The 26,240-nt window shown below is 40.0% G+C and overlaps 1 protein-coding gene across 1 annotated transcript in view; it reads right to left on the bottom strand.

Moving 5' to 3' along the window:
* Positions 1-4,122: 4,122 nt before the first annotated feature.
* Positions 4,123-26,240, bottom strand: part of pebp4 (phosphatidylethanolamine binding protein 4) — a 137,305-nt gene continuing 115,187 nt past the window's right edge. Inside the window, exons 5-6 of the mRNA XM_066714467.1 lie at positions 24,237-24,353; positions 4,123-5,321 (exon numbers count right to left, since the gene is read on the bottom strand). Of these exons, the coding sequence (XP_066570564.1) occupies positions 5,230-5,321; positions 24,237-24,353 (209 nt within the window). The 3' untranslated portion in view covers positions 4,123-5,229. The remainder of the gene's footprint in view (positions 5,322-24,236; positions 24,354-26,240) is intronic.

Below are 26,240 nucleotides of genomic sequence, written 5' to 3'. Positions count from 1 at the left end.
GGAGATCCTCCTAGAGTGTGTGGCGAGGATAGGGTCCCCTGTGACCAGAGCAAGGGTATTATTACATAAACCGAAATGACTATCATCACAATGCCTTTTTAGTGAGCTGCATTTTCAAAAAGTGGCAACACATAAAAGGAGAACACTTATTTTTTGATTTACAAATGTAAGTAATTGGATACCTCTTAAAAGGGTGCTAAATCTCAATCTAGTGGGTCTGGCTTCTTGCCTGTACAAGCTCTTTGTGGATCTGGGAGCATCAGGTTTCTTAAATATCTAAGATATAAATCTTAAAAAAAAAAAACACAGGATATTATTATTATTATTATTATTATTATTATTATTATTATTATTATTATTATTATTATTATTATTATTTTGTGGTAGTCTGCTTCTAAAGACTGGTGCAAATATCAGGTAATTGGTCAATTATCTCTCAGAGTTCAGAGAAAGGGCACATAAAGGTTTATCGAGGTTGGTTAAGCTTCAGAAGGAACAAAGCCCTCAATCACCCTCATGTAGCCTCACAGTCTGGGGAGACACAATAATAAGGTCAATGAAACCTCCAGCAAGACATTGATCATCTGCACATCAAAGTCATTCCTGGAAATCCACCCTCTTACAGACAGTGTTGATATTGATACAACATTCTTCTTCACAGAAATTGCTATTGCTTAAAGTATACAAACACAAATGTTCCACATAAGGTGGGAAATTGAGCCCCCCTCCCCCTCCCCTAGTTACCAAGTGAAATAGACATTTCTTGGAATCAGTCGTTGGTGTGTCATCATCCCGACAATGTTGTTGTTGTAAATGGTGAGTTGTTCCTGTTGGGGGGGGGGTTGGGGGGTTGACACAGTGAGGGCCCTGTCCCCTTATGGAAGCTGAAGAGTTTTGGTTTGTCAGACACCCACAAATAACATTTCCTGTAAGTCGCATCACATCTGCTATCTCAAACATCATTTCCAAAATACTTTGAAATCTCATATGGCGGTGCTGGATAGAAAATGAAAGTATACCCATTTTGTGCACTGTTCCATTTGTTCATGGATATCCTTGGCATTAGGGGTAGGGTGGCACTATTGAAATATAACAGACACACACAACACACGCACACGCACTCACACACAACACACACACACAAACACAACTATATTACAAGTCATGTGCTTAATGCTGTGTCATTGACACTTAGGACAAATCTAGTCCAGCAGATTAGATCAAATAAGTGTTCAACCAGAACAAATTCTTTAACACTCCACTGCTCTCTTAGAGTGAAGAAGCAGGCCACTTCTGATATAGGGAAACACTCTACGCAACTATCAGTGTAACTAAAGCTAGTGAGCAAATTGGGCTTTGATGCAAGAAACCCTGATGAAAAAAAAGATTTACACTGCTTATGTGTACAGGAGATCAAAAATAGTGAAAGTACTGTTTCTTCATCTTGAGACACAAGGAAACCTTTTCTAAGTTTCTCACAGTGAGTCAGACTGTCAGGGAAAGTCAGCTATGCCAACAAACTGTTCTTGAAGAGAGGCATACTCCCATATTCCCATATTTAGAACAATATACTATACACACACAGTATTCTATACATTGTGCAATAATAATACAAATACACAGGTATATATATATATATGACATCAATTGTCTGTTTTTTCTTCTCCCGATTTAGCCATAATACCAGGTTTAGATATCTACACATACATAAAACGTAATACTCACTGATATACATATGACCGCTAATAGAAAATATGTATATTTATGTATATCGGAGGCAATTCATATTGTGACCTCAAACTCGTAAACTGTCAATGGAAATAAAACAAGACAATTCACAAATAGAAATAAAACTTTCCCTTCTCAGGTCACAAAAAAACACCCCCCTCCCCTTCCCTTTAACCCTCCCCTAGTGTCTGGCTCAAAGATAGTGCTGAGGAGTATTTTGGTTCCAGCAAGTTCCATTGCAGAAAAACTTGTGGTTTCCGCCAGAGTTGCGGTCTCGGTCAGGGGCCGCCCACTTCCTCTTTAGGCTCTGACGTACTTCCTGCGCCAGAGAGCAGAATTAGAAGCAACTCTTTCCACATTCAGACCAATGATACCAGGTCTTGTTCCCTCTCATATAATTAGTAACTGGAAACTAATGTGAAAGCCCCAAATGGAGGTAAAAGCAGTTAAACATTACCTGAACTCTTACACTAGGGAGTGGGGGGTTAGACTCTCAATCTTTGGGAACTTATTTATGAACATAAAAGGAACATTTAAAGGCACTTCAATTTGTTTAGCAGTAGTATGTTCTTTCAGTATGCAAACCTGTCATAAAGGAAATTAGCTTTAAGAGTACCAGGGCAGAAGGATATTGCTCCTGCTGTGTCTGAATAGGTTGATTGATTGATATGCTGCTTTGACATCAGTTTGCTGGTGGCCTTCCCTTTTATTGAAATAGGTATAAACTGCAATAAAGCAGCTGGATAACAGATGGATTTGCAGGACCAGTAGAGAGGTGTGATTAGCTAAACATCAATTATCCATGTTAATTAAGGAAAATGGGGGTAAAATGGGGCATGTATCTCAACTGTGTTTGTATGTATGCAAGCATGTATGTATGTATCTATCTAGCATCATAATTAGAAGCATTTCTGGCATGACCTGGAAAAGAGATGCTGTAAATTGAATCTTGGGGAGGCCATATATATTAATAAAGTTTTCCTTTCCTGAAATCTTACTGAAACAGATGTAAGAGATGATGTAACAAACTATTGATTTCTATGAAAAATATATTTCTCTGCCAGCTCCACAAATTACAGGAAATGTATCACAAACAGCTGTAGAAATCTGAAACTATTCAGCGCCTCATTTAGTTTGATAAATATTAATCGTTAAACAACGTTTATTTAGCAACCATATATTTTCACAATTAATAAACAATGATCCAGCCCAGAGTATACTAAAGGTTTCACGTCATTGAAGGTTACACAGGATATGTGTCAACATTTGAATTTTGCTTTTCAACTTTGATAACATATCCTTGCAAAAATAAGTAAAGTTTAATCAACTTCAACGACTGTTTAACATGTTTTCAAATAGAGAATGTAAATTCTTTCCACTACACCAGTATATTCAGCAGTGTGTTGCAGTGTGTTGTTGTCCATTCTGACCTATGCTGTCCTGTCTTTAAGAACAGATTTATCATATTTTTTACTAATTTCGCCCTATTTTAATCAGAACAAATTATAATAAAAATGGTAGCAAATGTACCCTATATTGCATTTCCTTTGGAGGAAGTTATTAAATATGGAGCAATAGAATAAGCTGATTGCTAAGACTATGATGATTTATCTCCATACCTATACCTTAAATACATACACACACACACATACAACTAAATATATTAAGTCACACAAGATTGACCTCACTGCAAAAGCATGTAGCATTCTCCTCACAAGTAGTAAACATTTTACTCACGATTACATTAAAAGAAAAAAAAAAACACTATATGTTCATCCAGTTATAGCAGAGGAAACCAGAAACCATAACCTTTTATCTGAGAGAGGTGGCCTGGGAGGTTTATAGAAACTGAAAAAAAATAAAGAATAGAAAAAAAGTGGAGGGAGGTATATGGCAGCTTCCTCCCTTGAGGGCTAATGTTAGCCGTTATGTGGCCTGATGTAGCTAGTGTCATTTTAGTAGCCCCACTTCTCCACAGCTGTCTGAGGCTGCTTTGTGGTTAATAAATGCAAGGTTCTGTGTGAAATATAAAAAACACATTTCAAAGAGTGTCATAGCTTTGAAAATGTATCTTCATTTAGTCACTAAAAGGAGTCTAAATACCAAGGAAACAGTCAATGAGGTATTTCTCTGTCTCACTGTGGAAGTAGTAATAAGATTCCAATACATGTATTAACAAACACAAGTACAATATTCTGCACAGACAGGATGACTATTTTCCATTTATTTTCTGCCAAACTGGAATATTTCAGAGCAGGTCCCAGAGCTCTATTCCACAATTGTAACACTTTTAATTGAAGTCCAAATCACTACAGTTCTAGTTGGCAATGGCAGAACTCCAGAATGCCCCCCTCCCCCCCAAAAAAAGAGTACAGAGGTGAATGAATAAACCAATCAGTGCAATGATGTTTATTTAAAGGGGCAGCTTAACGCATCAGCAATTTCACTGTTTCACTGCTTACTTACATACTCTGTTTCTGCTTTCCTGCATGATTCACCATTTCTTATAAAATACAACGCCCATTGATTTTGATATGGCACCCCTTCATAGCAAAACTTCGCTGAACAGTAATATACTCGTTTCCAAGCACTTTACGTATACGCTCATTAACAAAATAGTGCCATTAAAATAGCAGAAACCTTAAGCTTTACCTAGAGGAAGGCATAGCTTAGAAATAACGTCCTGGAGTTTTATTTCTATTTGTGAATTGTCTTGTTTTAAGTGTATATGCATCTCTGATCATTGATGAGTTTGGGACATATGGAATTAGTTGATCATTGAGGAAGGATGACCTCAATCCATAAAAGAGTCTAAAGTCTTATGTATTGTGCATGTCTTATTTATTTACTGTATTTTGTAATGTTTTGGAGAATGTTTCTTATGGGAACTGTAAGTCGCCCTGTGTAAGATCTACTGAGAAATAAATAATAATAATGATAATAAAGTTATTGGAGGTAATTCAAAATCCATTCAGAAACACAGTGGTAGCACTTGCAGGAATCTGAGCTCTGGTGAAACATTGTGCTTTCATTTGAGTTGCCAACACTAATATATAACTCCAGAGAATTCTTCAGGGACTATAGCGTACTAGCGCATCAGAACATTGAGACTGAAGTTATGTAATGCTATTAATCACTTTCTCTCAAATTACTGAGCTAGTTTTCAACCTTTATTGTTTTTGGCGGGAATATTAAGATTAGCATGGGAGAGGGTACCAACAGATTCCCAAATAGAAGCATGTGAAACAAATTCCAACGAGGCCAGAATGGTGCACCAGGGAGAAGTGGAGTTTTCAACAGACCGTGCCGGGAGAGAGAGACAACATAGTTTTGCGTTCATTTTCATATCAAAGCTAAACTGAAAGCAACAAAATATCAAATATCAGGTATCAATTTCGGCGAAGTGAAATGGAATAAAATTAGCTTTGATGTGTATCTGTCCAATCTACATCAGCATGCAGTGAAAGGTTGCAAGGCTATGCTACTGCCATGCTCTCACTGTTAGTCACTGGCGTTCTGAGTGAGAAACTGCAGAGTGGCCACAGGTGTCCCCAGACTGAACCTCTGGATGAAAGTCTGCACATCCCAGTTACCTGAACAGAGGGCAGAAAAAAAAAGAAAAAATTGATTAGATTAACATTAGAAAATATTTCCAACCGAGTCCAAGTGGGCTACAGACTGAGACTAGAATAGACTAACAGGATGCTTTTTAAACCATTGTTTGAAAGAAAATGGCAGACTATGTTCTGGATGGTGAACCTTCAGGATCATCTGATGAGGAAGAACCCCTTTAACTGGCCCTGGAGGAGCCGAGCCCAGTTTGTATTCCTTCCGCTTTGCTTTGCTTTGTAAACTTGTTCTTGCCAGGAGATTGTTGAGTTATAAGAGGTGAGAATCATGGCATACGATTATGGACACCTGCACAGTTTTTCTTTCAACCTAATTTACAATGCATAGCCATTATTATTTTATACCTGGGAATCAAAAAAGAAAAAGCACGTATATGAAATCAGTGATACCAATTGTTAAAGGGGAAGTACAATATCATTTGCCTACTGAAATTTGAGGTGGTTGTCAGCTTTGATATTATCTGGGAACCAAAAAAAAATAAAAAAATCAGTTTCAATTGATTCAGTTAACTGAGTAAAAGGGTTGCCTGCTTTCATATTGGTACATTTAGTGCATTTTACATTGGTGCATCATATTGGTACATTTCTGCAGTGGCTGGTTGAAATGCTCCTTACGGATTTTCATTGTGAGAGAAGAAAAACAACAACCTAAAAATATTAGAGAACACACACACTCACCCAAAAATACAAATAAAAAAATAGCTCTATTTTCCAAGCAGGCATATCCGAGAGAGCCGTGAAGGAGTTGGCCGCCCTCCTCGGCTTTTATTTCGATCGCAAACCCTGCCGTGAAGCACGTGGCTTGGAGATGTGAGTCACTGTGAACAGGACCGCTCAAAATAAAACATGGAGTTGAGGTGGTGGAGGAGGCATGTGAAAGATTCTGGCACTTAGCACACATTCTTCTGCCTGGACTGCTTTTTTTTTTTTCCTTCCCTTTTTAAAACAAACACCAGAAGGTAGTCCTGCTGGTATGACAATATCACTTCATGGATTTTGACACCCCTCCCTCCCTCCCTTCTCCCTCCCCCCAATCCTTGGACAAACTAAATTTGAATTAGAATTCCAACTTGAGAAACAAACTGGTTTTATTTTCTCCCTTTGCTGCCGAGGAAGAACTTATCCGTTCTATTTTTTTTTCCCTTTGTAAACAAAGCATCGGCGGCTGTGAACAAGGATAGTTTTGGCGTGCTATCCATTGGTAGCGAAGAGCTATTTTTAAGTCTTTTTTGCACTGACTATGTTTTCTGCTGCTTCTGCTGGTGCTTTTGCATTGCAGACAACGTCTAATTCATATTTCTCCATTTCATATTTCATATATATGATTTATTTAATTGCAAAAAGTAAACGCATGTGCATATATTAAGGTGCATAAGTCATATATTCATAAAGATGGCAGGATGAGAATAAAGAAAACAGAATGTGCAATATAAGCCTATATTTTATATAGCATTTTACACAGTGACTATCATAAACAGCTTTTGGAATTACAGTTGCACTCAAAAGTATTCAGCCCCCTTGGACTTTTCCACATTTCACTGTTACAATATGAAATCAGAATGGATTTAATCAGGAGTTTTTGCCACTGATCAACACAGAAAATGTCCATAATGTCAAAGTCGAAAATATAATCAGCAAATTGTTCTAAATTCATTACAAAAACAAAACAGAAAATACATGAGTGCATAAGTAATCACCCCTTCAGTCAATATTTGGCACCTTTGCTAGCAATTACAGCCATGAGTCTATGTGGATAAGTCTCTACCAGCTTTGCACATCTGGACACAGCAATTTATGTCCATTCTTCTTAGCAAAAATGCTCAAGCTCCATCAAGTTGGATGGGGACCTTTGGTGAACAGCAATTTTCACTTTTTTCCACATATTTTCAATAGGATTGAGGTCTGGGCTTTGACTGGGCCACTCCAGGACATTGACCTTTTTGTTTTTAAGCCACTCCAGTGTGGCTTTGTCTGTATGTTTGGGGTCATTGTCCTGCTGGAAGATTAATCTTCTCCCAAGTCCCAGGTCTCTTGCAGACTTCAGCAGGTTTTCTTCCAGGATTTCTCTGCACTTTGCTGCATCCATTTTGCCCTCTAGCTTTACAAGGTTTCCAGGCCAGACAATTGGTTTCACCACAGCTCAAACAGGTGTTTCATAGCAAAGGGGTTGATTACTTAGTCATTCAAGTATTTGCTGTTTTGTATTTGTATTTAATTTAGAACAATTTGCAGATTATATGTTTCACTTTGACATTATGGACATTTTCTGTGTTGATCAGCGGCAAAAACTCCTGATTAAATCCATTCTGATTTCATGTTGTAACAAGGGGGGTGAATACTTTTGAGAGCCACTGTATGTTAAATGGAATTAAATACATATCCTTTACTGAACCTCTGACTGTAACTCCAAATGTAGAGTACAGTATAGTACAGTTATAGAAAAAAAAAAAAGGTTTTGCAAAACCCATAACATTGTCTAATGGATTTGTTGTTATTTCTAAATATACAAGATTTAGGGATCTTTGTTCAAAACTAAGGTGTGAAGGCCATGACAGTCAACCAGTACTGCTGGACTTTGGACAGACAGTGTTATACAATTGTGAAGCCATCAGGAAAACAACACCAAAAACATTTGTTGATTTCTGACAATGTGGACAACTTAATTCCAGTAGAGAAGGCCGCATACCAAACGTGAACTTACAATTGACTTGGAATTCACAGCATAGGAAGGTAACTAAGAAACAAGAATAAATTAAACAGGATGCATTTAAAAATATTAACATGAAAACTGAGCACTTCGTAGGTAAAACTCATAAACTTTAATCAGCTTTCCCTGTTAACAGGATGTTGTGCTGCAATGACAAATAAATCAATTACGTAATTACTGTGCTAAATAGATGTCAGTACCAGCTTGTGGACAAGTGTGAATGTGGGGAAAGTCCTGTGTGCTACTACAAGTGTGCAGTGAGTTACCAGAGTTCACCACATCCTGGACAAAGCGTGGTTGAGTGAGGGAGAGAGGGAGGGAGGGATTAGTTGTTTATTCCCAGATCTCTTGCCTGACAGGTGAGAGGAGACAAGACTATTATAGATCCAGTCTTGCATAGGGGTAGGTAACCTGGATTCCTCAATTCCTTAGAAAGTATTTGTTCCAAACTCATTTTATTTATCTACACATTCAATGGCACAACCATACTAACACATTATTGATATAAAAGAGCATAAGAAAGAGCACACACAGGAGAACACCATTTGGTCTCTCTTGTTCATTGGGTTGGTAGCAGCTCTTTTTTTTTTTTTTTTTTACGGGTAGCCCTGGTTCAGGGGTGTGTCCAGGGATCTCCAAATCTTTGTGTTAAGAAGCATCTCCTCTTTTCAGTCCCAATGACACCTGCTCCTGCACTTCCACCTGGGAGGTTGGGGCCTTGTTCTTATGGCTAAACTTGAACTTGAACTTGAACTTGATGTTGGCCGAAAAATAACAGCACTGTTATGGAGATAAACCCTTATAATTTCAGTTCAGATGGGCATGCCATACTTCTCTGGAGGAGGCCTAAGGTTTGCCATGCTTTGAACAGTGCTTGCTTCCACCATAATTGAAACCGGAGTAATAATGATACTAACATAGGACATGATTTTTTCATAGGACATGATTCAAATGTTTGGTGCCACTTAATTCCCCGTGGTTCAATACTGCCATGTTAATCACGTCATGTATATCAAGTATATTCTCAGAGGAGCCGCAGTCCTCCGATAGCTACGCAGTCCTTTAGATAATGCAGCAAGCCCATGTAGACAAAAATGGTAAGGACTTGTAATAAACTATGTAATAGCGCTGTTGTTATACATCCTTACACATTTAAATCCTTCACTTAATGCATGACATTTGGCACAACTGAAAAATTCATATGTTAATACAATAGAGGATTTGAAATACATTTGTATTAATTAGCAGACAACCTTACGCAGGGCAACTTACAGGTAACAAAATAAACATTTTCAAAGCATTACAAATTACAGGCAGTACAAAATGCAATAAGCTTACATCTGTACAATGGATTAAAAAGTACATATATAATATATTATAGTCCTAGATACAGCTCTGGAAAAAAATAAGAGACCACTGCAAAAGTATCAGTTTCTCTGGTTTTACTATTTATAGGTATGTGTTTGGGTAAAATTAATATTTTTGTTTCATTCTATACATTACTGTCAACATTTCTCCCAAATTCCAAATAAAAATATTGTCATTTAGAGCACTTATTTGCAGAAAATGACAACTGGTCAAAATAACAAAAAAGATGCAGTGTTGTCAGACCTCGAATAATGTAAAGAAAATAAGTTCATATTCATTTTTAAACACCACAATACTAATGTTTTAACTTAGGAAGAGTTCAGAAATGTGTTGGGCAAAGCTGAAAATTGGACTCATCAGAGAAGATGACTTTACTCCAGTCCTCTACGGTCCAATCCTTATGGTCTTTTGCAAACCTCAGCCTGGCTCTTCTTTGCTTCTCATTGATGAAGGGCTTTTTTCTAGCATTGCACGACTTCAGTCCTGGCCCTAGGAGCCTGTTTCGAACCGTACTTCACCCCAGCTGCCGTTTGACATTCTTTTTGTAGGTCACTTGATGTCATCCTACGGTTGTTGAGTGTTGAGCTGTATGTGCTAAAAGGTGGGGTAGGTATAGGAGAAGGTGCAGTAAATTAATGGAAGTGCTAATAATACATAAGTGCAGCAGAGCAAGAGTGCTGAGCAGCCCAGGAGATTAGGCTGCTGTATTACAGGTACAGTTTGAACAGATGTGTCTTGAGTAACCGTCGGATGGTAGGCAGGGACTGTGCAGTTCAAGACTAAAAAAAATGCAGTTCCTTTGGAATTGCTTCTGTTAATTTCAAGTCAACATGTTTTATTCCAGATCCATGCATTTGTAACAGTGCTAACTGTACCCTTGTTAAGGATATTTCACCTGCCTTGGGGGGACTAAGAAGGGTGTAAATTTTACTCAAGTCAGAAATCAAACAATCACACTTCTAATCTGTACAAGACCACACAAAATAACAACAAAAAACTTTAAAGAAACTTGCTGCCAAGTTAGTGTGAAATAGATCAGTCACAGAATTCCATTCCGCATTGACAAACTTTATTCATCTCTTCCACAATGCCTTTCTTCAGACTATCAGGGTTACTTTCACTTCTGCTCTGTTAGTTTCTCTATCAACAAGTTAGACGTCACTATCTAACCCAATCACACATGGCTCCACGTGGAAAATGTGGCCATTTCGTCATCACACACAGATTTTGCAAAAGGGGATTCTTAGATGACTGAAGACAGGAAGAGTTCAGCAAACTAGATCAAAAGATTGTGAATGCTGTATAATATACAAATATGAGAGATAATGATTGCTAATCATAATAATCATCATCATAATTAGTCATTCAATTAGGCATCAGTAACTGCTGCTGAAGAATCACTTCAGTCAATAGGAACACAAATGGACATCATATTGACTTCTGGGCTTCATTCCATATGAGCCCTAAATTACGCTATTTACAATCAAATATTGTCCAGGTGTAAGGTTTGAAGTTGGCTATAAATGTGGCAAGAGTGTGGCTCTCCCGGACCAGGCCAGGAGTGGGAATCTACTGCAGTTATAAATAAATTAATACATACATAAATAAATAAAATCCTGCTGTGATTGGGCACGCTTTGGGAAGGCTCAAAGTGTTGAAATCCAGTGCAGGTTAAACGGCATCTACCTTGTCAGTGATCGGGGAGTGTAATTGAGTGTGGGAGATGGAGTGGCTGACCTCCGCTTTATGAGGTGATGCGACGCTGTACTGGGCGGCAAGGGGGTTAATGTGCCACCTCCGCACGGTGCTTGGGGGGTTACTGGGGCCAACCTGCTAGGGCTCTGTGCTATTAGTGGTGGGCCGCCTTGCTCTACTCACGGCCCAGAGAGAAGGAGAAAGAGAGAGAGAGAGAGAGAGAGAGAGAGAGAGACAGAGGATGCTTTGGGCCTGCTTGGGCTGTCAGGTCACCTCATCTTCAAAACCAAGCTCAAGAATCGATAATGCCTGGTCCTGTTTAGATTACATTCACGACTTAATGCCATTGCACTGGACTCTGGATAACAGAATTGCAGGTTTATCATTTCATTCCTTAGAAGACTGAAACATTGTAAATTAAGCAACCTTTAGTCATGTACTGCTCTGCTAATTGTTCTTCCATGATTAACAACCTGCAGACTCCCCTGCCCCCTCTACACCCTATTCTACTCTCTATTTACAAAGTGTCTTTTTTCATGAATGTGTGCCCATTGACCTCTTCCAGAAGAAAAGTAATCATAAGAACACAGGTTTTGATTTGTGATAGTTGGCACAGGTAATTTGTTAATAATGATACATCAGGTCAAATGGAACAGAAAAGGCAAAACACTGGTAATTTAGTTTCTTTTGGAAAGGGGTCTGAAAGCACACTGATGACAGAAGATCTTAAAAACAGAAGGCCAGACCTCAGCTTTAACTGCCAAGAACGTTAACTATGGACAGAAAGTTGAACGCTTACAGCTGCTGAGTGTAAACTTTGGATGGCCACTCCATAGATTTTTCTTATGGAGTTCAAAAGTTCAAACACGCTATGTCCTAACTCAGCTCTGTCAACTGTGATCTTCACAGTTTACTTCTGGGCTGAATCAAAGCTCAAAAAACCTCTGAAAATAATCACTGATTAATAAATACAGATCAATACAAATCTCCGAATAACAATGTTTCAAATGAAGGGTGTCAATACATACTGTATATGTACACACACTGATGTTCAGACATGCTCTCCAAAATCTGGGTTGATCTTGGTAATATTTTCAGGGTGAATTTATAAATCTTACTGACATGCTCTTGAGTTTTAAAGAAGCTGCTGCCAACATGTCTGGCCTGATTTTCCAAAGTTGGTAAACTCATGAATAAGACCTTTTCTGTGAGAAGAAGCTGGAAGTACACTCACCTAAAGGATTATTAGGAACACCTGTTCAATTTCTCATTAATGCAATTATCTATCCAACCAATCACATGGCAGTTGCTTCAATGCATTTAGGGGTGTGGTCCTGGTCAAGACAATCTCCTGAACTCCAAACTGAATGTCTGAATGGGAAAGAAAGGTGATTTAAGCAAATTTGAGCGTGGCATGGTTGTTGGTGCCAGACGGGCCGGTCTGAGTATTTCACAATCTGCTCAGTTACTGGGATTTTCACGCACAACCATTTCTAGGGTTTACAAAGAATGGTGTGAAAAGGGAAAAACATCCAGTATGCGGCAGTCCTGTGGGCGAAAATGCCTTGTTGATGCTAGAGGTCAGAGGAGAATGGGCCGACTGATTCAAGCTGATAGAAGAGCAACTTTGACTGAAATAACCACTTGTTACAACCGAGGTATGCAGCAAAGCATTTGTGAAGCCACAACACGTACAACCTTGAGGCGGATAGGCTACAACAGCAGAAGACCCCACCGGGTACCACTCATCTCCACTACAAATAGGAAAAAGAGGCTACAATTTGCACAAGCTCACCAAAATTGGACAGTTGAAGACTGGAAAAATGTTGCCTGGTCTGATGAGTCTCGATTTCTGTTGAGACATTCAGATGGTAGAGTCAGAATTTGGCGTAAACAGAATGAGAACATGGATCCATCATGCCTTGTTACCACTGTGCAGGCTGGTGGTGGTGGTGTAATGGTGTGGGGGATGTTTTCTTGGCACACTTTAGGCCCCTTAGTGCCAATTGGGCATCGTTTAAATGCCACGGCCTACCTGAGCATTGTTTCTGACCATGTCCATCCCTTTATGACCACCATGTACCCATCCTCTGATGGCTACATCCAGCAGGATAATGCACCATGTCACAAAGGTCGAATCATTTCAAATTGGTTTCTTGAACATGACAATGAGTTCACTGTACTAAACTGGCCCCCACAGTCACCAGATCTCAACCCAATAGAGCATCTTTGGGATGTGGTGGAACGGGAGCTTCGTGCCCTGGATGTGCATCCCACAAATCTCCATCAACTGCAAGATGCTATCCTATCAATATGGGCCAACATTTCTAAAGAATGCTTTCAGCACCTTGTTGAATCAATGCCACGTAGAATTAAGGCAGTTCTTAAGGCGAAAGGGGGTCAAACACAGTATTAGTATGGTGTTCCTAATAATCCTTTAGGTGAGTGTATGTTGCAGTTACTTGAATAAACAAATCTACGGTCATAAATAAGTAAATCCTTTACCAGCGTTTTTAAAATCTTCAGTACCTTCGCAGATCTGACATCATAAACCTTTTACACTTAACCCTAAGTAATGGAATATTCTTCCAACTGAGGTCAAGACTGCACAGCGTCTACTCTGTGTGTTTACTGAAGACACATCTGTTCTGACCGTACCTGTAATACACCAGCCTAACCTCCTTCACTGCTCAGCACTCTAGCTATTTTGCACTTTACTTCCTTTTGTTCCTGCATACTAATGTTGCAGTAACACAAGTGCTAACAGTACTTCTCCTATGCCTTCCCCTGCCTTTAGCATATACCTACGACTTAACTATTACATCTGCACTTATGTGCTCTAGGATGTATACTTATTGTATTTTGTACTGATTGTGTAACTGTTTAAAAGTCTGCTAATAAATACATACATTCATACATACACCGATCAGCCATAACATTATGCCCACTGACAGGAGAAGTGAATAACACTGATAATCTCGTTATCATGGCTCCTGTTAGTGGGTGGGATATATTAGGCAGCAAGTGAACATTTTGTCCTCAAAGTTGATGTGTTAGAAGCAGGAAAAATGGGCAAGCGTAAGGATCTGAGTGACTTTGACAAGGGCCAAATTGTGATGGCTAGACGACTGGGTCAGAGCATCTCCAAAACTGCAGCTCTTGTGGGGTGTTCCCAGTCTGCAGTGGTCAGTACCTATCAAAAGTGGTCCAAGGAAGGAAAAGCGGTGAACCAGTGACAGGGTCATGGGCGGCCAAGGCTCATTGATGCACATGGGGAGCGAAGGCTGGCCCGTGTGGTCCGATCCAACAGACGAGCTACTGTAGCTCAAATTCCTGAAAAAGTTAATGCTGGTTCTGATAGAAAGGTGTCAGAACACACAGTGCATCGCAGTTTGTTGCATATGGGTCTGCGTAGCCGCAGACCAGTCAGGGTGCCCATGCTGACCCCTGTCCACTGCCGAAAGTGCCTACAATGGGCACGTGAGCATCAGAACTGGAGCATGGAGCAATGGAAGAAGGTGGCCTGGTCTGATGAATCACAAGTTCAAGGTGTTGACTTGGCCTCCAAATTCCCCAGATCTCAATCCAATCAAGCATCTGTGGGATGTGCTGGACAAACAAGTCTGATCCATGGAGGCCCCACCTCTCAACTTACAGGACTTAAAGGATCTGCTGCTAACATCTTGGTGCCAGATACCACAGCACACCTTCAGAGGTCTAGTGGCGTCCAGTGTAAACAGTTTTGGTGGCAAAAGGGGGACCTACACAATATTAGGCAGGTGGTCATAATGTTATGGCTGATCGGTGTATATTCATACATAAATAAACAAGATAAAATCAAGTTAACTTGCAAGAACCAGAGTTGCCACATTCAAATATCATGCTCTTGTGAATGAACCCCTAAGAGGGTTCGGTTACAGCACAGCGGGGCACATTACAATGTATACTGCATCACGTCAGTCAGAGAGCGCGGCAGCAGAGTGGCAATTGACAGCTGAGGGGAAATCCCTATTCTGAGGTGTGCTTTGGTTAGGCAAATATCTGCTGTATCAAATTAATATGATGAATAAGGAACCTGTGCCTGGCAGTTGCAGCACACACACACACAAACACACACACACGAGTGGAGAGTAGAAAAGAATGGGCACTTTGTGAACTGCTGCCTCTCACTGGCAAAAAGTCTATAAATAACCAGCACTGGCCATGTTTTTTTTTCCGTGTGTGTGTATTTGGGTATTTCAAAGCAGCTCTTTTCCACTTCCCCAATTTGCCTACTCATGGAAAGCAAAGTGAGCAACAAGCTATTTGTTATGGTGATTTTTCTCTCTCCAACAAGTGTAGAAAATAGCTGGATAGTGGGAACAGTTAACGCAGGAAGAGGAAGTGAGGGCAGGAGGTAACTGAAGGCAGTACCATCTGAAAGGGCCCTTCAAGGCATGGTAAGCGTTAACCCTTTGAGTGCTAGTTCTGAGCTGAGACTGTGTGTGTGCGTGACCTCCCAACTCATTACATGCATTTTTATGAGGCCCTAGGTGACCTTTTAAAGAAAGTGTGGTGAGGGGGCGTTTTTCTTTTCTCAGTCTCTTCAAATATTACTCATCACAACACTCCAGACCACACAAACCTTTAACCTGCCTACACTAAAAACCACACACTTTAATATTACTAGTCGACTAGTCTCCAGATAGCAGCTTTCCATTTTGAAGAAAACAACCCTCCGCCCCGGCCCCATATGAAAGAACACAACCCACATTTCTAATAAATAAATAAATAAATAAATAAATATCTGAATTGAAACACAGAGGTTTCCAGATAATGTTCCTAGATAAGTTCCTCCACTGTTTCATCAAAGAGAAGGTGGATTCAAGGCTAAGACACACCGACACCCAAACTCCACCCACAATAAACAAGACCGTGCTCTGCAGGGACTATCCCGGGTTACACAGGGTAATTTCAGAGGAGCTTAAAGGTCTTGCAGTTACCTAGAAACATAACCCTAAACAATATTGTTTACACATCTGCGTTTCCACTGGTTTTAAAATCCACTGTCACTTTTATAAAGTTTCAAAATTCAGACACTGGCTTATAACTCCTTCAGACACATTGTTAGGATTAATGCCTGAGAGAGGTGGTGTACACACTTGTACGCTGAAGGGGATAAAATTCACAATTTCAAAAGTGCTGAGTCACAGAACAGTGTGGACAGCACCAGCTTTGAAAATCAAGTCATTTAGCATTTGCTTTTGAAACAGATCTGCTGGCAAAACAAAGCAACTTCACATTAAAGTTACATTTCTCATTCTTGTCAATAAATTGCTTTCAAATAATTCTTATTATTGTGTTTTTAAAATAAGATGAATCATGCACTTTTGGCACCTTTACATATGTAAATGATTTTGGTTACATAAATCAGGCTGCAGAAATCACTTTGCAACCAACTTCCTGTCTTGACCCTTTAGAAAATCCTTCTGTTTATTCAGCTAAGTCCTTTCGGAAGTGTTCAGAACTACAGCACCAGTAAAAGGCCAAACACAACTTGAGACAATAAATAAATAAAATCAAAGCAAGCTTAACTCTACAGAACATCCTAGTATATTAAGCCAAGGTGGCATTACAGTTTCTTTGTCATTGGTTGTGTCCACTGTAAACATTTAGTTGATTTCAATCTGAATTCAAACCTATAAATAAATCAGATATATAAAATGCAATCTGATACTCAATGGAGTGAAGACAAACAGAGTGGATCCCACAACTGGCGAGCAATTTGCCATTTTGATACAACATGGGGCTTTCTTCTTTGTTTGTCATTCATGCTTCTGCCTCCTCTACTCAAAAACTATTAAACATCAATACATCTCATTGTACCCAGATGTATCCTGTCAGTAGTAAGCTACATCATGATTACAATTATTTACTCTTCTAAAAAAACATGTTTTCAATTGTTTCCTAAAGGGTAGAGGAAACCCTAATATTTATAGGCAGCACGTTCCATAACAATGCTACTCTGGCTTCAAAAGTACGGCCTCCAAAACCAAAACCTCTCAGATCAAATGTAGATCTCTTAAAACCAGATTGATATGGGACCACAACGTAGTCCCTGTTACAAGGTGGGCTGCCGTATTTTGTCTTCTCTGAAGCAAAAAACTAACAATAAAACACAACAGAGCCTTTTTGTGCTGTCCCCTCCACAGTGTTAATGCAGTGGAGGCTAACTCACTTGATTCTGGCTGTGCTGATTAATGGGGGGGAGAGGTGGGTAGGAGGGAACTGCATCTCTGGCCATTACCCACTGCAACGTTGCAAATGGCTTCAATTACCGCGGGACCAAAGCTCTGCTGAGACGGCAATCTGATCCCAGGAGGCCAGCAGGAAGTCTGTGCAGAGACGGCGGGGAGCTGTAATGTGTTCAGAATGACACAATCTCCCTCATGCAAGTTTACCCTGGTAAATTGACCATTGGGTTTTAGCACTTTTTAATATGGTTTAACTGTTGTTTTACCATCATTTTACAATGTCTTCCTATGGGCCCAACATGCCTTTCGTACACTGGACCATGGTTAAATATGCCATGATAAATATTTGTAAGTCATACTTACTATGATAGACTATGGTGTATAGTAGTCATTGTGGAATGTGGTAAAGTTCAATAAATGCAGGTTAAACTCAAAGGAAACCACTGTATAATTATGGCACAACCGGAGATACACTATGTTCAAAGTCCAAAAAGTCCTTTACCAGGGTAAACTTTCATTACTGGGACAACAGCCACAGACCAAAGATTATATAAAGTGGATTGCGTAAGTATTCACCCCTCAAGGACTTTTTCATATTTTGTTATGTTACAATCTGGAATGAAATTGGATTTAATTGGGTTTCTCTCCCTTTGATTAACACCACATACACAACACCTCAAAGGTGCAAAATGGTTTATTGTGAAATAAAAGTTAATTAAATATAAACTGAAATGTGTTAGTTGCATAAGTATTTACTCATAAATTGCTCAAGCGCTCTCAAGTTGGATGGGCAACATTGGTTAACAGCTTTCAAGTCTTGCCACAGGGTCTCAATTGGATTGAGGTCTGGGCTTTGACCGGGCTATTCTAAGACACTCAGATTCATGTTATTAAACCCCTCCAGTGTAGTCTTGGCTGTGTATTTGGGAAAGGTGAACCTCCATCCCAGTGCAAGGTTTCTTGCAGACTGAAGCAGGATTTTCCTTTGTCTCTATCCATCCTGCCCTCAATCCTGACAAGTTTCCCAGTCCCTGCTGATGAAAAACATCCCCATAACATGATGCCACCTCCATGCTTTACCATGGGGATGTTGTTCTCAGGGAGATGAGCAATTATGGCTTTGCATCACACAAGAGTGTTTTGCATTTAGGCCAAAAAGTTCAATTTTGGTCTCATCTGACCAGAGAACCTTTTGCCACATCTTTGCTGTGTCGTACACACAATCCAAATGGGATTAGATGTGGCAGATTTTCAGCAATGGCTTTCTCTGCGCCCCTCTTCCACATAGCCCAGAGCTTTGTGGAGCAAACTGGGTAATAGTTGACATATGAACAGTTTTTCTCATCCTGGCCGTGGAACTCTGCAACTCCTTATGAGTTACCATTGGCCTATTGGTGGCTTCTCTGACCACTGACCTCCTTGCCCAGTCACTCAGTTTCAGTGGATGGCCTGCTCTAGGCAGAGTTGTGCCATATTCTTTTCATTTTGTTGTAATGGATTTAACTGTGCTCCAGGGGCTGTTCAAAGTTCTGACTTGTTGAGGAAGCTCCATGGTCTTCGTGGTGTGGTTGTTTGGATATGCTCGCTGACATACTCTGGAGGTCTTTCAGAAACAGGTGTATTTAATCTGAGATCATGTGACACTTTAATTGCACAAAGGTGGACTCTATTCAATTAATTATGTGACTTCTGAAGGCACCTGGCTGCACCACAGCTTAAGTGTGTCATAGCAAAGGGGGTGAATACTTATGCAGTGAAGATTTTTCAATTTTCTATTTGTAGAAACAAAATTTGTATCATCCAACATCAAAATCCAAATTAAATCAATTTTAGTTCCAGATTGTAGCACTACAAAATGTGAAAACGTCCTTGGGGGGTGAAGATTCAAAGAAAAAAAACACACATTTTCTCTGAACTGTGACGGACGCCACTCAAACTTTTTTGATTTGCTCTTAAATGGAGAACAAATTAAACTTTCTGGTTAAATCATCAGAGTGACTTCGCATTTTGGATTGTGTGTTACACAGCAAGACAGGGAGTAGGGGCTCTGTGCAGTGTGACATAGTGTGAGTGAGTAAGGTGAGTAATCTGTATGGTGTAGCTGGGCCAAAGAACTCCAAAGTTTGTAATATTTAATTACAACTCACTGGAGGACTCTCTCATTGCTTCCAGAACACTGATGGAGCAAAGGGAGAAGTGGGGATTAAAGCCAGATATCAGATGTCTGTCATTTAACAATTTTCAAATTGGTTTTGCGGATTATCCCTTAAACACAAATACTGCAACAGCCCACTTTGCTCCCTTTAAATTTCCCTCTCTCTCTCCCACTGTTTAGCTCTCCCCTTGTCTTTGTTTCATTGATAAAATTGTGCTAGTGTGTTTTGACTCTGCCTGGTTTGGAGTTGGGTCTATGCCTCGGACTGTGCCATGGTAATGCAGTTCAGCAGCGTGTGAATGCCAGCTGGCTCCGAGATGACATCAGACTCTCTCTCTTTCTCTCTCTCTGCCCACGCCTGCCCTCGCCCCCAGCCTGTGAAACCCCTGGCGCTGTACTGACATGCCGGGCTGCATGCTGCACAAACAGGAATGCAAGAACATATTTTCCCTTCCTTTTCGAAGAGGGGTTTCCCCATAATCTGAGCTATATCGCGAGAGCCAAGATCAAATCCTTTTAACGCTCACTACTCAGCGCTGATCAGCTGTTTTTATAATAAATAAGAAGCCAACAACAAAACACAATAACAAAAAAACACATACACTCACACACATATAAGACTGACCCATATTTCTGACTGCCGAGCAAAGCTGGTCATCAACTCGCGTCTTGGCTAGAGCTAGGGCTACTCTACATCCCTTTAGCTCATCATTGATTGCCTCTCAGGCGACTGTGATTATTCCATTAAGGCATGATAGACATGCTGGTGGCAGAAGGCAATATTAACCACTGGAAGCATCACACGACAGCAGTCAAATAAGATTACAAGAATGATCCTGACCCCTCTGCCCTGCTTTCCCTCTGTACAGATGTTCCAAGATCATTAGTCAAAGCATTGTCATTGTGTTGGATAATTCAATATTTGTCTATCTAGTACATAAGTGTCACTTGCACTTTTCAACAGTGGACAATCTTACGGAGAGAAATTCAAAATCAGATATTTTTAAACTGTTAAAGAAAAATAGAAATGTGCATCTGATCCAGGTGTACAAATCTCATAAGAAACATAAGAAAGTTTACAAACGAGAGGAGGCCATTTGACCCATCGTGCTCGTTTGGTGTCCATTAATAACTAAGTGATCCAAGGTTCCTATCCAGTCTATTTTTGAATGTTCCCAAATTTTCAGCTTCAACCACATTGCTGGGGAGTTTGTTCAGATTGTGACGACTCTCTGTGTGAAGAAGTGTCTCCTGTTTTCTGTCTTGAATGCCTTGAAGCCCAATTTCCATTTGTGTCCCCAGGTCCGTGTGTCCCTGCAGATCTGGAAAAGCTCCTCTGGATTGATGTGGTCGATGCCTTTCAAGATTTAGAAGACTTGAATCAAGTCCACTCATATTTATATATATTTGTTATTGGTACTTTGCACTACCCAAAATGTCTAGCATTTGCCCGCTGTGCTTGTATGCATTAAATGGAGATTCATAATTTTACAGATATATTCCCTAGCTTCTCTTTACTGTGGTCCAATACATTTCTGTACACAAAGTGCTAAAAAGAATGGCAGACCAGCGCCATACATCTAAAAGATAATAGATACACCAAACAATTTAAGAAATGTGTTATTCTTGGACACTCCAATTGAGAATAAAATTGATCTGGTGACACAATTTGACCAGTCAAGTGTTCAAGAAAGATGTAATGGAATAAGCTACATCTCTATATACACTTTCTATGTGCCTCTATGTGTCCAAGTAATAATATTGTGTTTTCTAATCACTCGATTATGGTTTGCACTGCCCTCCAGAATGCAAATAATTGGTTAAAGATCATGCTCACTCATTTGGCTGATGCACAAGTGTTAAATATTACAAGGGCAATCAACACCAGGTTGTACTTATTTCTTCTTGTTAAGGGCGAGTTCACTATGTAATATCTATAGCTGACTAAATCGTTTGCAATGTGCAAAGGAACATTAGCTTTGAAATGCCCCATCATGATCTCTTGATTTCTCATTACCATTCAATACCAGACTTATATCCAGGTGTTTTTTTTAGGGAAAAACAGGGAGAGTCAGATAGGGAGAGAACCCCAGCTTCAGCTATAAGCTGTTGTGTAGAACCTCAAACCCCTTGGCAATTCTACACTGGTTCAACACTAAAAGCAAGGCTGAGAAAAAGTGGATGTGAAAACAGTCAAAAATATATAATTGTAACTATAATCATTACCAAAAAAACCCCACATCAGTTTGGTCTTCCTCAAACCACTTCATAGTTAAAGATATTTTACGAGCCTTGAAAATGTGAAGAGAAAGGGGACGTAGTTCTTGTCTGGAGCCTGGACATATAAATACTGGCTGCACTCTTCATTTGCTTAGAGAAGGCATTGAGCAAGACTTTTGGAATCCACCTGCTGCACTGTACCAGTGGTGCCGTCCCTAGGCAGGAGACCTTGTGCACATCATGAGAACAGAAATGCTGAACTCCAGCCTGCCTGGGACACCCCCTGCCTCTGTTGTGCCATGCCAGTCAGCTGACTCAGCCAGACTGGAGAGACAAACTCACGCGGCCCTTCACTTTCACTTTTAAGTTGGTTCAATCTCCCTTTCCTTGAATGACACTGTGAGCCAGGACAGATTCACACATAAGAATCAGCTGTTCATTATAATCCTGAGTTTTTGTTTGTAGTGTAAAAGTTGTTAGTGCAACTGCTGAACTTGTGTAAACCCGTAATTCTACAGATTTATTTTTGATTGACCCAACACTGGGATGCCACAAAAATGTTATCAGCTTCCACTAAACCAAGGACGCAGATTTGCCAAAGATCCAGTTTCATTCATGTTTGGAAAAAGCACTCCTTTTATGTTTACAATAAACATCACAACCTTGGAAAAAGTTTGTATTGTACTCTGCTTGATGCTAGTTCATTAAAACTGTGAGTCAGGAAAAACAAGGAATCCTAAGTGGTTTGTATCAGACAGACACTTGATGGTGTTATGATGACAGCAATGACCTCAGTTATTGAATATCGCAATGCTTCTCTAACAGCGAAGTGCTTGGCTTTACATTGTACTTAAGAAAGCAACTGAGAGTCCTTCAACTGAATACGATGAATTGCAGGTCAAGTGATTCAACAAAGGTTGGTCATGATAGAAAAAAAAGTGTATTTTTACCTAAATCAAATTTCAACAAACTAAAACCCATATTTAAGTAAAACTGCAGGGCACACTGATCCCACTATATGGCTGCGCTTTATTAAAATACTATTTTCACTCATAGCCCAGTAACCACGTGAGTTTCCAATCATACTATCTTAGTCTTTTACTAACTATTTGTTGTAGATTATATTTCAGTCTTTGGTATCTCACCACCAAGGAGCTTATTAATTTTCTTCTTGAAAATTAATAAACAGAACTGAAAGAGCACAAACAACACACCACAGTCTAGGATTTGTGCACGTCTCAGTGTATGCATTGAACAGATTGTGTGCAGCTGCTCTACTTTAGTCAACTGATACATTTGCAGTGTACCAACAGTCACATTATTCATGAATTTGTCTACACTGTTCTAGTATTTTCAAATGTCTTAATAAGCGGCCACTGAAAAGCCACCAACAAGTTAGAGAATGCGGCTTGTTGTCTAGCAAGTCCTCTCAGTAGACAAAGCTATGGCCAAGCTGCTGTTTCACTGTTCATCCTTGGGTGATGCCTGCATTTGTATGGATGTTTAATGTGTGTTGTTCACTGAGCCCCAAAATGTCTCCCTCAATTTACCTCATAAACAAGGGAAAGTTGCATTCATTCTTTGAAGAGGGAAAGGTTGGTAATAGGCCCTTCCATACATAGAGTTGAGGGTGAAATACCATCACATCTATATAGACCATTGAAGATGAAAAAAAGGTATAGTAAGACTTTCTGCTTACTCTGAACAAGACCCTGTTAAATTTGACCTGCTGCTGACCAACAGGCCCTCATTTTCCCAGCTTGCATTGCAGTTCAGTAATGTGAATGCAGGTGAATTGGTGTCTAGGGCAAGGCTGACTCACTCAGTGTACCAAGCCGGGCTCCAACCCAGAGGTGGACGGGGGTTCTGGAGAAAGTTTGGGAGCTCCTTCAATATAGTGAGCAATTAGGTCATGAAAAGTCTTTTAATATGGATGTGGGTACAAAGGGCAGCCTGCGTGGGCTCCCAGCTCTAGTGAGCGTGACCCTATTAGTGTGCTCTGCTACACACAGTGACTCACTAACTTAATTACCATTTCCCTTATTAGTCTAAAGCGTTTTGACAAAATAGTCTTCGGAAACTGTCTTGAGATGTCTTGATTAAGTGCTCGCAATTTCGCTTCTAGTTTGGTGATCTCCCTCTACCAGTACACAAGGGTGGGGATAAACATATAAATAAAGAAAAAAAAGAGCATTATTTTAAATGTCATATATATACATGACATTTCTTTTTGACAAGTTTATTTTGAGTTCTCAACCCTACATTAAGTATGAGGACATGAGGAGACACAGTGTCCTATGAGGAAATACAAACTAAATGGGAATCCATTAAAAGACCGACAGGATCATTGCACAAGACGTTGTGCCTATTTTTTCGATCACATGAATTGCTTCCCCAATTAAGTTTTTTATTTTATTTTTAATTCATAACATTATCTGTATGACAAAAACAGAATTGAGAGTTTCATAAGTAGTGTAGCAGTCATGATGATCAGCTCTTACCGAGAGACTTTTGCTCCTCTGGGCTGAGGGACACAGTCTTTTTGGGCTTCTGTTCAAACAGCAAGAACTGGTATCGGTGGAAGCCAGTCTTTGGAGGCGGGGTTGGACGCCGATATTCTGTGAGGAATGCAAAGGAACGATAAAGAATGAGCATAACTGAAATTGCATTCATGACAGAAAAGAAGCAGAGACTTTTGGTAAAGATCACATGCCTATTTTGGGGGGTGATGTGGATTGTGAAACACCCATTATGCATCTGTGCACTTTCACAAGACTGCAGAAAAGCCATGGGGGATTGACTCCTTTTTATACCTGGCCAAGCTGATGTCACTCCTATGCTGCTGTCTTCCTGTCCCCCACAGACCTGCCCCAGCAAACTGGAAGACATCGGGACATTGAAAGATCTGTGACTTCTCCAGATCTTTCAAACATCTCTTGTGCCATCGATTACAGAAGACAACCTAGGCCTATTTCCAAATGCTTCACAGAATCCTGTATTAGACAGACGCATGGAGACACCCCCTATACTAGAGCAGGCCCAGAATGAGCTGTGCTTTGCTGTGGGCCAGAATTACTGCTGACAGTTTGTGGGTTTAAAGAAGGAGTGACAGCGAACTCAGAGGACACCCACGTCCTACAGTCCTCAGTTTTGTGTGTGTTGCAGAAAACAAGGATGGTTGTTTTGGGTCATTCCAAACTCTTGAGAAGGTATTGGCAGCATGAAAACACACAGACGAATTCTGTAAAATACGACAGATCAGGGATCCACTGAAAAAAAACAAGAGATGCACTGAAGAGTTAATTTATCTTCCAATAAATGAATGAATAAGCATCCAAATATTAGCAGCAAGGAGCAAGGGACTCATGAACATGCAGCTAATGGCAGCTCTTTCTCAACGGAAGCTGCTGGGCAACGCGTGCCACTCACAGAGTGACTGATGACCGCCATGCTCCGTCAACCTCCGACCTGAACGCATCATTAACCAGAGATGGCAGCTGCCCGGGAGACTGGGCAGAGGAAGATAGATGAGGTTGGGAAGCCATTGCGTGAGGAGATGAGAGTGGGGTTGGGTGGGAACAAAGACTGACCACTGACTCTGACACACACACATTTTAATACCACACACAAAGCATCAGGCAAGTTTAGACAACCCCTTCATCTTGTTGGCTTCTTCAATAACATGCATATAGCTTACATTCTCATACATAATAGTTCCAAAAAGTTATTAATTTGAAAAACTGCAAGATGTGAAAAACTGAATTGAAACTGCATGTCTAACTTGGTGAGTAAATCTTTCACCAGCTTTGGGAAAAAAGGCTGTTGTGCGGACTAAATTTGACCACCACTGCCGAAAATCTAACCCATTGAAAACTTGTTAACTGTGAGACACGAGACCAATTAGTAGCTAGCAATCAAAAGGACAAGGAGAGCTGCGTGACCTCTTTGCATTTGTAATGTTTTGTCTTTGTCTATGCCTATTGATCACAAGCACTTTTGTTTATATTTTAGTTCTATTTCTCAAAGCATTAGAGGCTTGAACTTCAATTGTTTTATCTTCAGGAGTTATTGCAATATTCAATGGGATAGAATAATAGATTAGAAAGAAAGGCAAGTGCCAGAAATCGCTGCTTGAAATAAGGTTTTCAAGAGGGTCCTTTATATCTTAGTATAATAGCTGATGCCCAACGTCTTATTGAAGGAGATTATTTGGAAGACTTGAATGTCCGCAAGGACCTAGTTACAATGGTGGTTAATGTGGTCGGAGTTGATCATTAGCATGAACACTGAGACATTGATGCACTTCCTTTGAATAATTTCTTCTCACTCAGTCTGTGGTGGATCTATTGTTCCTGAGAGCCAGTGGGCTTCCCAAATCACAACACAGAATAATACTAAATGTCTACAAAGAGGATGTATAACAGCTAACTTGTGCGTAAGGGTGGTCCATGACTTTTATTGATTGATTTCTTATTGAAAATGCTACTTTACTACTGCTCTGATCT

The sequence above is a fragment of the Amia ocellicauda genome, chromosome 9, assembly GCF_036373705.1.
Source record: "Amia ocellicauda isolate fAmiCal2 chromosome 9, fAmiCal2.hap1, whole genome shotgun sequence".
In the NCBI taxonomy this organism is placed as follows: domain Eukaryota; kingdom Metazoa; phylum Chordata; class Actinopteri; order Amiiformes; family Amiidae; genus Amia; species Amia ocellicauda.
The sequence above is the reverse complement of the archived record's forward strand: the minus strand, read 5'-3'. Positions and strand labels throughout refer to the sequence as shown.